Below are 16,123 nucleotides of genomic sequence, written 5' to 3'. Positions count from 1 at the left end.
TGCTGAAAGGCATGCATTTCTGTTTCTTCTTCACATACATTTTCTGAGAAAGAGATAAGATTCTCTTACACAAAAATCACAGCTTATGAAGAAAAAACAAAATACCACACTTCTGTTTGTATAGCTTAACATTCCTTTAGATGTTAGAAAGTAATAGCTTAAGGGTTTGACTAAGAAGAAAAAAAAACCTTACACATTTCCACCAGTTGTTTCTGAGAAGTAAGACCATAATATCCGAAATAGACAACAAATATTTTAGCCTGTCTTTTCATAAGGAAAGAAAAGCTCCTATGCTCACAGGCAACATATATGCATACAGGTTCATCTTGCCCAATTATTTGTTAATTCACTAATCAATTTCAACCACCAAGCTGATCAAGGGATGTCTACTTCTATCCACCAAAAACAGATAGTGAAGGAGATAACAGACTCTTTCCCCTCCTCCTCCAAGGCCACAATATGAACTAATGTTAATTTTAAGGTACCAAAAAAATACTCACAGTGCATTTGTGGGAGGTAGATAGAAGACGGAGAAAGAGAAGATTCTGAAAGTGTTACATGAAAAGCTTGCACCAGAATTTGAACATTATTATGCAACAAAATTATCAATTCTTCCACTTTTGGACTAGAAAGCAAACCTTCAACACGCTTACAAAAAGCCCCTTATTTTCCAGTCGCACCACATTATGAGATTCTAACAGTCTACTCCATGTCCAGTTACAACAAATATCGATGTTTATTCATATCAGAAGAGCCCTTTTTTGCTCTTCACCACCACTCCCGACACTCTCTTACTTCACGTCTCAAGACTCAGTTGTTTATAGTCATTTCATAAAATGTAAACTGGTACACTGTTGATTATTCCCTTTTTCCCCTGTTTCTGCCTAAACCAGCTTACCCAACCATACTTAATATTGAAGGAAGCTATGGGAGAGATATACAATACGAGTAATTTTGCCTATATACCTACTGCTGAAAGTGTTTCTCCTGATAACAAAACTATATAATCCCCAGGGTAAGCTTCATATTTCTTATGAATGTTTAGCAAGAATAAAGGTGCTACAATCACTACTTTTGGAAAACAACTGTTGCTTCTTTCAGTCATCCTAAAAAAAAAAAAGCCTTCAAAAATAAGTTTTGCTAAACACCAACTGAAACATCATTTGCCTTAGCCCTGTTTATATAAATTTTCTCATTCTGCTGATACAAGAAAATTCATATGGTCAATTCCTGTTTAAGAACTACTTAATAAATAGAATGATAAGAGATTGTGCTGAAGGAATATATATTGCTAAGTGACTTATTAAACAAATTTTACAAACAAAATGAATGAAATTATAGTAGGGTTTGTTGGGTTTTTTTCAGACACCTGAGTGTCAACATACTGCAAAATGACAAAACAGGGTTCTGATGACATTATACCCTGGAAAGGTAAGGAAGTGAAGAGACTGACAGCTAACTGAAATGCTTGACTTTGGCTTAAAAACAATGCATTATGCCAGATCCTACATATTCTTAAAAATTAGATGAATTAAATTAATATGAGCTTGTGCAGACATTCGTATTTCAGATTAAATGTGGCTATTTTGACCAAAGAGAATGTTTTCTTAAATGACCACAAAAATAAAAGCCCCACATACCCTTTCTCCCCTTTTTTGTAACTACGTGACCCTTCCTGTTAGTCACGTCTGCTCTGGTAATTGCTGGACCCCTCTGTAAACTAACCGAATTCTCTGCAGCAGAAGTCTGTTGCAGCACATGAAAGCAGATCAGAAATGTAGCTGGAAAAAGGAAGGAGGGAGTAGAAGCCAATGGAACCTCCACCTCTTGGTGGCAGCATGAGTTACACTAACTCGCTTCATCCATCCTATACCTTTAGGAAAGGGCACAAAGAAAACATTCCCTATACATCCCAAATAAGTATTGAGGCTAGTTAGAATGTTAATTGAGTTTTCTTGTTCCTGAGTCAGTTTTCTGCCTGCTTAGTGAGCTGAACTGACTCCCTAAGGGAAGCCAGTTCCAGAAGGATTAGAAAGGCCAAGGCCAGCACAAGGGGAAAAAGGACAAGAGCATGATGCCAGAAAGCAAAGGAAGAAGAGGCAATGTGATTAGGCAATGCAATTACTCCCGCCAGCATCAGCAGTCTATTTGAACAGCTCAGATTATCTAGCCTCACCCTCAGAGTGGATCTTTCCTACGTGTGGAAGATGCTAGAACTAATAAACATCATCTTCAAGTCAAAATAAATAAAATCAAGCTGTCTACATTCATACAACAGGAAAACCAGGTCTACTAAAGACACTAAAACACTATGAATAAAGTTGGGGGCATTTTTGTTTGCTTGTTTGTTTTTTTTTTAAAGGAGGCCACAAGTTTGGAACAGGTCACAGGTATCCTGGCAAGTTTTCTCCCAGAATTCAAAATCAAGTTTAATTTTCTTTATTTTCTCTTAAATTGGCATATAAACTACTTTCCTTTGGCTTGTTCAACATTTCTGCCATTACAGATCTGAGACACAGAGGCAAGGAATTCTCTCTTACTTAGGAGAAAGCAGACTCCTTTGTTCCTGGAAAAAAGTCAAAAAAGTTTGCCCCATTCTGCCTTGAATCAGTATTTTCAGATAATATAGATCTCCAAACCCTGATCTTTACAAAGAAAGCTTTTGATTCACCTTTATAATAATCAGCAGGCAGGTATGCAGTAACTGAAGAGTGACCTATTAATTTACATTCAAAAACTATTTCAGCTGACCTTAAAACATTTTTGAAAGTGACTCAGTACTTCAGCGCAACATCTATAGGCTAGATAAATAAAAAGGGTAAAACATATCTATATACCTATATATCTATATTTTTCTGCTTCTTAGATCAGCAATCCTGAATGTAGACTATTTGCTATAACACTCTTGAGCATTACAGTTTGGAAAAAGCTGCCCTGAACCTATTTTCAACAGTTACATAGCAGTAGAGACTCAGACATTGGAGACAGGCTGGCACACATCTGAAAAAGACACCACAAAGAAGTCAAAGAAACACTATTCATATTCCATATTACTTTGATGTAATGCTTGATCTAGAGGTCATTTACAAGTAAAGCAGAGGGTTCCTTCCTGCATTCTTCCTCCACTTACATTATTCTCTCCTGTCTGCTCTGCACACTGTTACTACTTGACCCACTAACACAGGAGGTGGCAAAAAAATAAGAGGGGAACTAATTAGAAAACTAGAAAGAGAAGGTAAGATTACTTAACCGAGAAGAAAAGCAATTATCCTTCGTGCCTCAGTTTGCATACACATAAATCTTACACATCAGAGTCAAGAATGTAGATTCATTTTCAGACAACAAAGACGACTTTCTGAAGTATCAGTTACCATCATCAGCAAGAATAAGCTTCTAATAGAACTTTTCAAATTATTTACAAAATAGCCTTTCAGGCACATGATTATAAATCTAATATCAACTAAAGATGTCATTCTCTGTCAAGAAATCATATATATCAAAAAAGTTTCACGCATACCTGTTTTGCAGCAGTCTAGTCACTTTGCTCACACAGCTGACACTTTGGTCTCTCAAAGGTTTTCTAATCCTTTCATCCAATTTGGTACAAGAGAGATTATTTCCAAGTGGCACATCGCTGTTGTTCCTTGCTCTTTCAACTTGTCCCCCTGTACCATTTACAGCTTTTGGTGTACCCCCACACATTTTCTTCTGCTACAAATCCTCCTGTAAAGCTCCCTCAAAGAAACCAAATACCCGCTGAAGAGATACAGCCTCAAGCGGATTTCTTTACTATAGATCAACCATTAACGATGGTAATTTACCATCAGCTTTCTTTCCTAGACAGGAATATGGTCTGCCGAATTTCCTGTTAGGGGGAAAAAAGGCAAACAGATCTTCATATATTCTATAAGCCATTAATGCAGAAAGACAGCTGTAGCTAATGTACTGCTGCAATTATTCCAAACAGAGGAGCAGACATGACTTCCAAGTTTCAGAAGCCATCGTAGACTTGCTCTTGCTGCTGTTAGAGTTTTTCCTACCGAGGCTGGCACAAAGCTGTAGCAGATACAACAGCCAATATTGACTTTAACTATGTTTGCTTCCTGGTATGTGATTAGGTAGCTGGCAATTATGTAGTCACAAGACTGAACCATATGGCCTCTTAAAAAAAAAAAAGCATAGTTGCTTTTGCAGTGACTCGCCCTTAGTTGCAAGGTTGTTCTAACACTGGCTACAACACCCTGTTAATGGCTCTCATGTGAGCAAGTGTCATCTGACAACCCCTAGCAACCTCATATAGCTTAGAAGCAAATAAGAATCTGTCATCATTGCCATATGGTTATCAGTTTAAAAAAGTGACCAACACCAAGAAACACACCAGATATTCTGCACTGTAATGCTTTTACTTTTAAGGACAAACAGTACACTTGGCCAAGAATCTGATACTACAATTTGAAAAGCTTTTTTAAAAAAGAAGGGAAAACAACCACCAAAAACGTTTGTCACAGACATCAAGTTGGTTGATGAGAACTTACAGTCATGTGCCTATTAAAACAATTTAATAAAGTACTTATGATCAAGAAAAGTTAATGTTTTAAACGGAACAAAGGAACCTGACGTTTCTGTTCAGACTCTGCTAATTCCACTGCAGAACAAAGTCCTCTTCCCCATGGCTGCTTTAAAAAAAAAGTTATCCATATACATCTGCTCATAATTCAGATCTTACATAGCTTTCCTTCCCCCATCAGTAAAGTTTTAGACATTTTATAAGATGACAACCATAGTGTTATTTCTCCTCCAGATTAAAAAAGGGAAAATAACTTTTCTAATGCTCACCCAGAAATACAGTAGCAGGGTCAGAAAACACAGTAAGATTTCAAAACCTAGTGCTACGTGCTACCGGCTAAACAGCACAGCACCCTTCTTACAAGGATTTTGTAATCTCAGTAAACCCCAACCTCTAAACACTGGACAAAAGTCAAGCAGAAAACTAGAGCAAGGTTAGGCTGAACAACTTAGCTGCAGAGGGAAGCCTACAGCAATAAAAAAAAAACACCTCAATTTCGATTCCCAGAGAAATGACAAGTACTAGATCACAATCACTCCTCCTCCCAAGTGAGGGAAACAAGTGAAAAGCTTTGGCCTGTTCTCAAGTTACCCAAACAATCTAGGAGAGGATGACTCCTAGCCCTCACCTCATTGAGCAGGACTGCTTCAAACATCAGTGTCCCTAGTCACCTTTGAAGTGCAAATGAAACAAGCAACTGATGGCCACGTTCCTACACTTAGAGTAAGATCAGCCATTGATAGACTTCACTTGTTCTATCTTTTCCCCAAACAAAAACCAAAACAAAATCCCGAAACATTCAGTTAAATGACCACAATATTGGTTTCACATCAGAGTCCAGAACTAGGAACTCCTGTAAACTCACTAAATAGAGGTGCTTCACAACACTACCTCATCTGTAGGTGAGGTCATCTGTAGAATACTATAAACCCCAAAACACCTGGGGAATTACTACCAAAAATCCCACAGAAGCATTCCTGAACAAAAAAAAAAGCAAACACACACATGGAACTCCACCCACCCCACCCCCCAAGTCCAAGAAATAGATAATACACAGAAAAAGGAAGAAAGTGTCCTGCTCTCCAGATATAATCCTCTGGGAAGCAGAGTTTAATGACTCTTTTTTCTAGGCTGTGTGACAGCATGTCACCTGCTCTGTTTGTAGGTCATTTCCGGTCCTTCATCTCCACTGCGAGACAATTGCCTAAATGATTTCAACTAAAGGTAATACTTTAGCAAGAAAATTTGGGGTGGGAGAAAAAAGAAATATATATGATGGCGTTATCTCATTAAGAATAATTCTGTATGTTACAGCTGCTCACTAAAACTTAAGCATTGTTTTCAAATCTAACAGAATATTTGCAGAGCTCCCCGTAAGGTTTTATTTTCTAAACAGCCATTAGAAGCAGGCTAGAGAAGTGTAGGAAAACAGAAAGTTTGAATCATACCTGCTGTGTCAATGAGCATTTGTTTTTGAAAAACATACACTTACCAAAATTGATACACAAAAAATGCCTACGACCCAGACATTCAGGATGAGTGCCAAACACGTGTTTAAAGGTGAAGTGGAATCTATTTTGGATGGCTTAATGATGAATTCCCATCTTTTAGTCTGTTGAATAGCTTATATAGAAGATGCAGGTTCTCTTCCTCCCTCCCTATTTGAAGTATTTACCCTACATTGCTCCCCCTCTTTTTAAAACGTTGGATATGGAAGAGCTGTGCTGATGCCACGCCACATTCTTCTTCCACAATGATTTAAAGCAGTCCTAATATGGTAAAGCACTATTAACCTCAGATGAACCACCTTGTTCAAGCATGATACATAGTTACTAGTTTCACACAAGTTAGGCGGGATACATTGCGGATTAGTCATGCAACAAGTGAAGGAACATGTTATTTGCAGCACTTTGCTCACTCTATATTTTCCTACGGAAAGAGATCTGGTGGAGAAAAATAAAAGCTCTCTGTATCGGATCGCTGTACTGAAAGATTAGTTTTTTCAAAAAAGATAATTCTATTTGTTACTGTATGAAAAGCAAAACAGCATTGAAAAATATTTGCTCACTGAAAAGTTACAATTCCACATATTCTCTGCTGAGGGAAGGAGAATATACTGGATTTTTGCAAGGTTGGATGTATTTTTCATCATCTTTGTTGCTAGAAAGCAATACTATCACACATATGCACAAAAAATTACCACAAACCCCACGCGCACCTGATAGAGGCTAACAAGTAGATCTATACAAGTTAAAGTCACCATAAATTTCCACAAACATCAGGAACAGCTGATTAAGCCAGTGTTTCACAATTTGGCCAACTTTCATAAGTTTGGATTCACTGTTGGCTTATCTACAAGTCAGAAGTTTGGGAGCTAGGCTTCATACAGTGTTTTAGTGATTATGCCAAAAAAAAAGAAAAAAGAGACCTAACCAAACAAAAAAAACCCAACAACTTGTTTGAAGTAGCACCATAAACAGCACAGAGGGCTCTCGGCTGCTAACCCCACCAATGGAATTCCTCATTAGCAAAGAGAAGAGCTCAAGACTTACAATTACACAAAAAAGTGCATGTATTTAATTGTGTTTTGCCATTAAGAAAACTGTGTTTCTTTTTGTTAAACTGGGACTTTATACAAAGAAAGGCAAAGTACGCAATGAGGTTAGCACCCTCGATCCATCACCTAGTCCTTTCCTCAGTACAGAAAAACTTGATTAGTCTTAATCAACTTTCCCCCTTCCATCTTACTTCCCCCCCAACTCCCATAGCTTCTAACAGCTAGGAGAGCTTATTGATCTAAATTAAGTCAATTATTTTACAGAAATTGTCTCATGGTAATAATCTTTGTCATTTCAAAGAACTGAAGGTTGACTTGTTAATTTGACACTATTTAGGCTTTGCTGTGGGTTGTTTTTTTTTTTCCCTGTTTATCTTTTTAAAGGCACCTCCAGTAACCAACTTCCAGCTTTCACTGGAGCGAAACAGGTTGAGCCAAACGGCAGCAGCCAGCCGGGAGCAAGCGGTACTGGGTCCAAGTGTCTCTCCCGAGGGCCGGGGCACAGGCTGCCTGGCCGGCTGGGCCACCCCACCTCCTCCAGCACGCAGCCCCGGCTCTTGGCTAACACATCATTCCCATGTCACTTGTTCCAGCGGCGCCATGTGACTGGGCCAGCGTCCAGGAACACAGCTACTAAATACAGACCCTGCCAAGGCACGTCCGAGAACTGACTCTGACAGAAAATGAGATGAATAGAAATCTCTTATCCTACCAGCTTTACTGCCTCTGCCTTTCCCCACCTTCTCTTCAACAGAAGGCAAAGCTACACATTGCACAGCTGAAGGAGAATTTGGAGCAATAACGCAAGACAGAATAGGGCACTTGATAACACTGTACCAGCTCTTGTTGCATTTCAACGCTGTATGAAAGTACTGACAGATTTCAAACCTTAATATCTCCTATGTAAATGAGCAGACCAGCACAGACATCACGGCCACACCTCAGGGACAGTATCCTGAGGCACGGGTTTGGTTGCCTGCTCTTTCCTGTTCCTTCTCCCTCTTCTTTAAAGCCCTATTTTTTTTATTTAATAAAAAAAGTCTGTATGCAGCTTTCAAGCCCCTGTTCAAAGGAGTAGTTTTAGAATATGAAAATAAAAAAGCATGACTAAAAATATTATTTGTTAGAAATAAGTAAACACATATTAATGCCAACTGATACAGAGATACGATTGTTTGATGTTCAACATCCCCCCCCCGATTTTTTCTAGTTAGCTGAAAAATACTCCTTTTGCTAAAACACATACAAACACCACCACTTAAAGTAACACACCTGCATATAAGCAGAAACAATTTATTTACAAATTTCCTCCACTCCTGCTATAAAAAGACTACATTCACAAGTGGACCTTGAAAACTTCAGAGGACATGGCATTCTCTCTCAAACTTTACAGCCAAGCAAGTTTAGGGACCAGAGAATGCTCTCAAGCAGAGCTAGAGGCAAGCGCTACACAGAGACCCCAAGCCCTTCTTCCAAGGGACATTGCTTCAGAAGGGGTCAGTTTCAACTAGCCCAGAAGTGTGTATTCAGCAGCGTAATTTCACTAAAAACAAATTTAAGTTACTTGATTCTAGGTGCATCCTCCCAAATTCATAATATATGAAATCAAAGTTATTAGATGTGGCTCTCCAGCAGTGCTGAGAGCTGAAGCAGCCCAGGTTTTCTGATCAACTAACATAATATCGGTGAGTCCTCTGTAAATGGTTATATTAAACTGTTATAAGAGCAAGATGATTTTTTGATTCTTTTAAAATAGAGATCGTAACAAAAAAGTTAGTCTGCTATAATGAGGAAGGGAATGAAAAACTAAGTATGCTGAATATTTATGAAAAAATTACTGATTTACCCAACTAGTAAGGATATGAGAAAGAACACACACAAGAAGCCATGCTTGATCACTCAAAAGTTGCTATAGCATGAACAGCAAAGTCCATCACTTCTGTCTAGATGAATGCCAGGAAATCCTGACTTAGATTGAATGAAGTGATAACATGGACGGATATAACGTCAGCTCCGGCATTTTTCACTGGTTATAGCCAAAAATATGTTTTGCTCCTCTTGTTGTTGTTATGATAATTTGCCTATTCCATCCAAAACACATTCCTTAACCCTCTCTTGTAGACAGCCTGGAAGGTAGCTTTCCAGTAGCTAGCACTGAATCTTGACAGTTTACATATGTTTATTTTCAAGTTTCACTGGAAAGGGAAGGAGGAGCCACGTCTTAGGACCCTGTGCAGAAGATCAGGGTAATTAAATCACTCATACCATAATACCTTCACAATGAGAAAGACTACACACAAAACCAAACAAACCACAGTCCTGCAGCTGACTGGCATGGGCAAACCTAACCTTGCTGCAAGACACTATGCAAGAGAATTACGTTGTGTTTACCACCAATTGCGTAGGACTTTGAATGTATAAATAGTCATTAAGTTATGAAATAGCCTCCTCCTTAAAGCAGGCCAACCGCTCTAACTACTCACATGGGATCCTAAATATTTTCTCAAAAAAATACTGGTGTTATATTAGACTTTAAAGTTTATACTGCCAGGTTTATACATAATTACAGTTGACCACACCCAGTAACATGCTAAGATTTGGCTGCCAAGTAGCAGTCTGTCAATCATGAAATATCTGGACAAAAAGACAAAAATCACAGAAAAAGAGCCAGCTGCAACTTTGTCATGCAATAGGAAAATGCTTCACACATTGAAGATTCAGTGATAGGAACAAACTAAAATTTCAGTCAGCAAGTTTATGGAGCAATTATCTATTTAGAAAAATTTGAAACATTTCTCCTCATTAGAAGGTAAGAATTGGTCAAGCTCCTTCAGTGTTCCCCAGTAAAACACTCTATAAGAAAGTTCTTTCTTTATAATGGACCAGACTTTCTTGAGAGATGAAGTCTACCAGAGCAGACTCATTAGGAGCCTTCTTAACAATTACAGATTCAGGACAACTTCATTAAAAAACAAACAAAACTCTAACTTTCTTTTCTAGTCAAAACAGGGCCCAAGGATACAACTCTAATAAAGTCTATACTCTCACCAACTTTTACTGCTTCAGTAATGCAAACAAAAAGCCACTGCTTCAGATTTCCAGTTCACATGCCAACACCACATTTCAATACAAACATACAATTATTTCTTTAAGCAGTAAACGAAGTTTAATTCAGAGGTTCAAGTCATCTTTGCTATTTCACCCAGGTGTACTTTGCTTAAAAAAAAAAAAGAAATCAGGCAGATGTAGTATCAATGTGTACACAGGTTCCTTGCATTGAGTGATTGTTTTGAGAAATCAATGTGCACTACAAATACAGCGTTCCATTCTCATTTTCTTCTCCACTGCATACCTGCCCCTGGACCCATTACCCAGTCCAGCTACACATAGGCATTTTACAGTTACTAAGTGCCACCATAACTGGGAATCACATGCGATATCATTTTAGCGCTTAGTAAGCATACTATATATCCACAGCCAGAAGTCATAAATATCTTTATAATCAGAGAGGGCTAATTTTTCCAACTCTTTAACTTGATGTGATTGAGAAACTCTTTTAACAGTTGGTAAGGCAGAGGTTGGCACTCCTGAAGCTGTCTACCATGTAAGAGCAACCTTCCTCCAGGCTAAAAGCCAAGATCAAGTAAGAGCTCAGATGCATGTCTGCCAAGTGAACTGAAGTGGTTACCAATTCCCAGCTCTGTATTCCAGCCTTATCAACACAGCTGAGGACTAGAACATATGAGCCTTCCATACCCATTTCTGCACGAAGTCTGACAGCTTAACACAAACTACTGCAAGAGATGGTTATATCATTGACCTTTACACAGACATGATTGAGGAAGGCTCTAACACTCTTTATTCTATCAACACTACCGTCCATCAATTTCAGCACAACACGGGAGAACGCAATAGCATCTTGTACCACTGCAGCCGTTTGCCAAGACCAGAGCCTTAACACACAGGGACTAACCCCGCTGCTGTACAGCTGCGCAAAGTGGTTTCTGCATCTAACTCACTTCTTCCTTGTGCCTGCACTGGAGGTCACCAACCCTCCTTTCCAGCAGCTTACCAGGTCTCTACCCAGCTTGTTTAATCCAGCCACGTTAAAGAAGCCAGGACTTCAGAAACAAAAGGCCCATGACCTTTCCTACAGTCGGATGTGTCTTAAAAATTTGAGAGCGTAAGTTAGAGCAGAGTGTTTAACATGAAGATTTTAGGTCATTTTGTGGAAACACGAAAGGAAAGATTACAGATACAAGCACTCAGTTGATTAGCAATAGCTGGGACAAGCTCATGTGCCCACACAGAAAAACAGAAGACAGACAAAATTTGTCTGAATATAAGCTAATTCTTTGAGTTGTAGTTTTAAAAAAAAAAAATCTATAACTGTCTTTTCTAGGCCACAGAGAGCTTTAACAGTACAACATTATATTAAATTGTGTAAAGTGATCCACATTCAGTGAAAGAATAACAATTTAAGAATAACTTGCTTAGAACTACGTATTCAACCATTTGTAGATCATTCTCGCTGGGATTTCCTTCAAAAACATAATCTGGTGTACTCTGCTCAGATTTTTGGTACCCCTGAAGCCATGCATTCACATATCCAGGACCAAAAGTCGAGCAATTTCAGGTATTGGATAATATAGATTCAGAATTCAGTGCAAAGTCTCCACATAAAAAACCAGAGCACTGAGTTCATTCAAGCCACTGTTTTATTTCATAAAAGTCAGTAAACTTCATGACAATAAGAGCTAAGAATTATTATGCAAGAAACTTCCTGATTTCGTTATGAAGTACTATACTACAGTAAAGTGTTCAGATTTCTAATTTGAAAGTGCTAATACCAAATTCAGCCTGTTAGCACCTTTATTAGAAAAGTAAATAAATATTGTCAGGCTGTTTACTTAATACAGCTAATTTCATTAGCATGCGTGAAACTCCACTGAGCACCGCAGAGGAGAAAAGTTGAAGTGTATTACATTGAGGTGAGAACATGCTGCAGAGAAAGCTGCATACTGATTCAGTAATTACATCATACACAGCTCAAATTTCATCTCAGCACAGTCTATGGCAGGAAAATCATGAGTCAGTTTTAGCAGCAGCAAGTGTGATGTAAAACCTTCATGCCCATTTATCAGTGCAATGCTAAGTATCTCACCTATATCCAGGAAGCATACTGACTGGCAAAACAAGAGATATTTTGGCTGTTGGTCATGTAAAAGCACCTGAACTTGCCCTAAAGGAAGTTGGGAAGGCACTGGCACTCTAACTGAAACTCCTAAGGTAGTCCTCTCGGTGCCTCAGAAGAATGCTTTGCCTTGCAGTCTGAGCCGAAGTTTGTCTTGTGACCTCAGTCTTGTATATAAAAACAGGACATTGCTACAGTATCCAAGTGACAAACTCATAGAAATAGGGTAAATGGCAAGAAAGGCAGCAAGCACTGTTAAGATAAAGAGGAAAGCAGAATGGAGAAGAAGCTGTAGATTAAGAAGTGGAGGCAGAGCAAAGTCAGAGGAGATGATTCACGGCAGGCAAAGTTGCAGAACCACGTCCAAGCCTGTTAGTCAGATCAGCAGCATCTGACGCTATCGCAGGAAGTACATGCAAAGGTGCAGACACGTTTGCTGTCTTCGCACAAGCACCCAATTCAAAGTCCTCCTTTTCTTGCTTATTCTCTCTAGCAAGCCTGTTAACCACCGTCCTACAAAATTGCATTCCTCATCTTTTGCCTAACAAGTGTACCCATGGAAACCCTCACATAGCAAATACTGATAATTAGGATAGCATGAGAACATTGTTCTTGTAACACTTTGCCTAAGCAGCATGCACAATGACAGCATGCTCTTAATCAAGGGTGTACTTAGTAGAAAGAACTGTTGACAAATATAAAACACAACACACACCTCTCAAACTGAGTCTTCTCTTCAGAAGCCACCCTTGAATGTCAGTAAGGTGCAAAGTAGGTTACAGATGAAAGCACGTGATTGTTAGTGTCTGAAGGAATACCTAAAGGAACAAGTATGTTACCAAGGTTTGTAGCACATATAGTCAGTATTAATCCAAAGAATTCTCTTTGCAAAAGAAGTCCTCAGCAGCTTCAATATTACTGAAATGCCAGAATAAGAAATAAATTGCTTTTATGAAAACAATTACTCCATTTTCTGGCCCCTCTGACACCAGCTGTTTTGTCACAACTATTCTCTCTGGGATTTTGGTCTGCTGTTACTCACTGTTCAGACCAAAGCTACCACAAAAGGCCACTACCATGCACTGGAACACCTACATCCCACAATGTCAAAGTGGGATGACGTGATGACTAATGATTACAACATTTTTGTCAAACCTCTTCCATCTTCCTGTCCTCTAAAGTTTAATAAAGGTATTCTGCTACTTCAACTAAGTTTACATAAGAAAAGTTAACGAAGTTTACACGAAGCCAGCCTCTACAGGCAATAAAGTTCTGCATCAGCTTTTAAAAAGTTTCTCTAAAAATTCAGCTTTTATGAATGCATGTCCACATTTTTCAGCCCCAAGCAGCCCTGTTTTCTTGCTCACATAAATCTGTTTACACAGACAGACACCTATGTCCCTTACAGCATTAGCATCATTGCTTTAGATTGTAGTGTGTTCTACTTCAAGTTGTGCTACCAACAAGGGGAAGTATCTCAGAGACTTTCTGTTGCTACTATTCCCCAAATCGCTTTCTACTCAGTGTACTATGTGGCAGAGTACTCACCTACCCAGTTTTGGACACATAAGCAGTAAAAACACCCCAAGACTAAAGAATAAAGCACCTACTATCCAATTTTGCATCAATTCAAGAGTCAGGCACGTAGAAAACACACTACTAGCTGATTATGCCACATGGATAAGTCACTTGTAAGTCAGAAATAAGATAACCCAGTGGCAAAACCAGTGTCATCAGTCAGGCAAGAATGCATTTTTTTCCATGGACTTAAATTAAATACCCAAGGTACATCCATGTGTCTCAGAACATCAGTAGTTTATGCATTTCCACCCAGTTTTTTAGCCATCAGGGGCCAGGGGGAAAGAGCTAGTGTCAGAGCAAAGCTAGAGGAAACCAAGAGGTTGTTCAGTGACAGAAGTGTGTAGGGGAGGGGAAATCCAAACAACTTAAGAGGAGAACAACCTTGATTCCTGCAAAGCTCAGAAGCTGGAGGACTTGGGGTTGGTTTGTTTTCCTTCAAAACGGCCCCAGGCTGGAAGCGTGGTTTCCATGTCAAAAGACCATACTTTCAATCATTTCCTAAGCTGTTTTCTTGAGTGAGACTGTAATAAATCTCTTTCTGCAGAACTTGCTCTTTAGCTTTCATTAGTGAGGAAAGGCTAATGACAGAGCAGAGGTATAATACTACACCTTAAGGCTCACCTTCAGCTGTCAGTGAAGAGGTAGGTGGCTTAGGCTTGCTGTTTAACCTTCTCTTCCCCCATGCTCAGATCTGGCCCTGGGCTGCATTGCCCTTCCTACAGCATATAAAATAGTGATTTTCTTTCAAATGCTTTTCAAAGGGTTTACAACCAGATGTTTAATTACATTTCCACATGTAAAGATGTACATGGCTCCTCAGTAGCATTACTGCTGTGTGGATGTCTACAAAGCTGCAAGAAGCTCAAGAAAAACCCAATTAGGCTACAAGAATTTACTGAGGTGTGTTTCATTTTAACAAAGATATAACAAACTGACATGCAAGCAGGCTCAAAGCTCACCACCACTTTCTTTCCTTATTCAGAAGGTGGAACATTGCCAGGCTGGTAATAAATGCTGTGAAATAATGCTTAGCAAGTAGGATCTCACCAAGCGTTTCAGCGCTATGACCAGAGGAATTACTAGTATCAGCTGCCAAACAAATGATCTCATATACCAAAGCTAACAAACTGTTACCAGCTAGATATCCTGCAGTTACAACATGACATCCGCTCCATTATAGACACCAGAAGGAGCAGCTGATACTTCAAGCTGAAGAAACAGCCCATTTGCAAGTTTCAGACACATCCAAAATAATATTTTTTTTTATAAATAGAATCCACATAAAATGAAATTATTCCATTTTACAACATTCCTTCACTAAACATACCAATATCAAAGAAATTTGATCAGAGGTTACAAAGCAGACATTACACATTCAGCAGTGAAAGAACAGTCTTCCAAAAATTCCATGGCATTTCTTTTTGTTCTTACATCCCTGGTATAGGTACTTCATTGAAAAAAAAAAACATAACAGAGACTGAAACTAGTGTGAAACCTTAGCCCTCAGTTTAAGGATAACGTCAATCTTTCATGTTGAAAAGTACAGAAAAAAAACTGATGTGAAATCTTATTCTAAAATCAGGTAAAAACAATTATAGAGGAACTGCTATAAAATTAACTACAATCAAACTATCTGTAACCCATACCCATTTCCTTAAAGCCATCCCACAAACCTTACTCAAATATGTTTAGCACTTGAGACATTCTAGTCTTCAGATACTATGTGCTTATAAAACACTCTACTTAATCCCCAAAATTTAAAATTCATGGGGAGTAGGATGCTTTGTTTTACTGTAATAGCCACCATTCTGCTGAGCACATGGCCCTGGTAACACTCCAAAAATCTGTAAATACTCTAAATCAATCTGTAAGGGAAGTAACATTTGATAAGAGAATAAGAAACATTAGGGGAATTTAGCCACATGAATATACATTTCTCGCACACAAGGTAATTAGGATTTCCTCAGAGTGCTAGAGGCTAAAGAGAAATATGTTGAACTATAGTCACTCCAGTGTCTGTTGAAAGGTATGAGAGTGTGTGTATATACATATATTTTTCTGTATGCACTATACACATGCACACACAAACACACATATAGATATTTTCAGTTAAGGGAAGCAAAAAGCGGCAGTAATAGAAACCAGAAGCTGAAGATCTGTGTACAAAACTGCTCAGAAGAAATACAATATTATATCACCAATACCCATCTGTTCTCCAGCTGGT

The 16,123-nt window shown here is 38.7% G+C and overlaps 1 protein-coding gene across 5 annotated transcripts in view; it reads right to left on the bottom strand.

Moving 5' to 3' along the window:
* Nucleotides 1-16,123, bottom strand: part of FNIP2 (folliculin interacting protein 2) — a 51,645-nt gene that overhangs the window by 32,316 nt on the left and 3,206 nt on the right. The window contains exon 1 of one of the 5 annotated variants that reach the window (XM_074589756.1): nucleotides 3,518-4,271. The exons of 2 other annotated variants lie outside the window; for them this stretch is intronic. In XM_074589756.1, coding sequence (XP_074445857.1) covers nucleotides 3,518-3,702 — 185 coding nt within the window. In that variant the 5' untranslated portion in view covers nucleotides 3,703-4,271. Of the gene's footprint in view, nucleotides 1-3,517; nucleotides 4,272-16,123 lie in introns of those variants that run through there. 2 more of the 5 variants (XM_074589757.1, XM_074589754.1) reach the window with 2 other exon arrangements.

Source organism: Larus michahellis, chromosome 5 (assembly GCF_964199755.1).
Source record: "Larus michahellis chromosome 5, bLarMic1.1, whole genome shotgun sequence".
Taxonomy (NCBI): domain Eukaryota; kingdom Metazoa; phylum Chordata; class Aves; order Charadriiformes; family Laridae; genus Larus; species Larus michahellis.
Note: the sequence above shows the minus strand (reverse complement) of the source record. Positions and strands in the feature narration are given on the sequence as shown.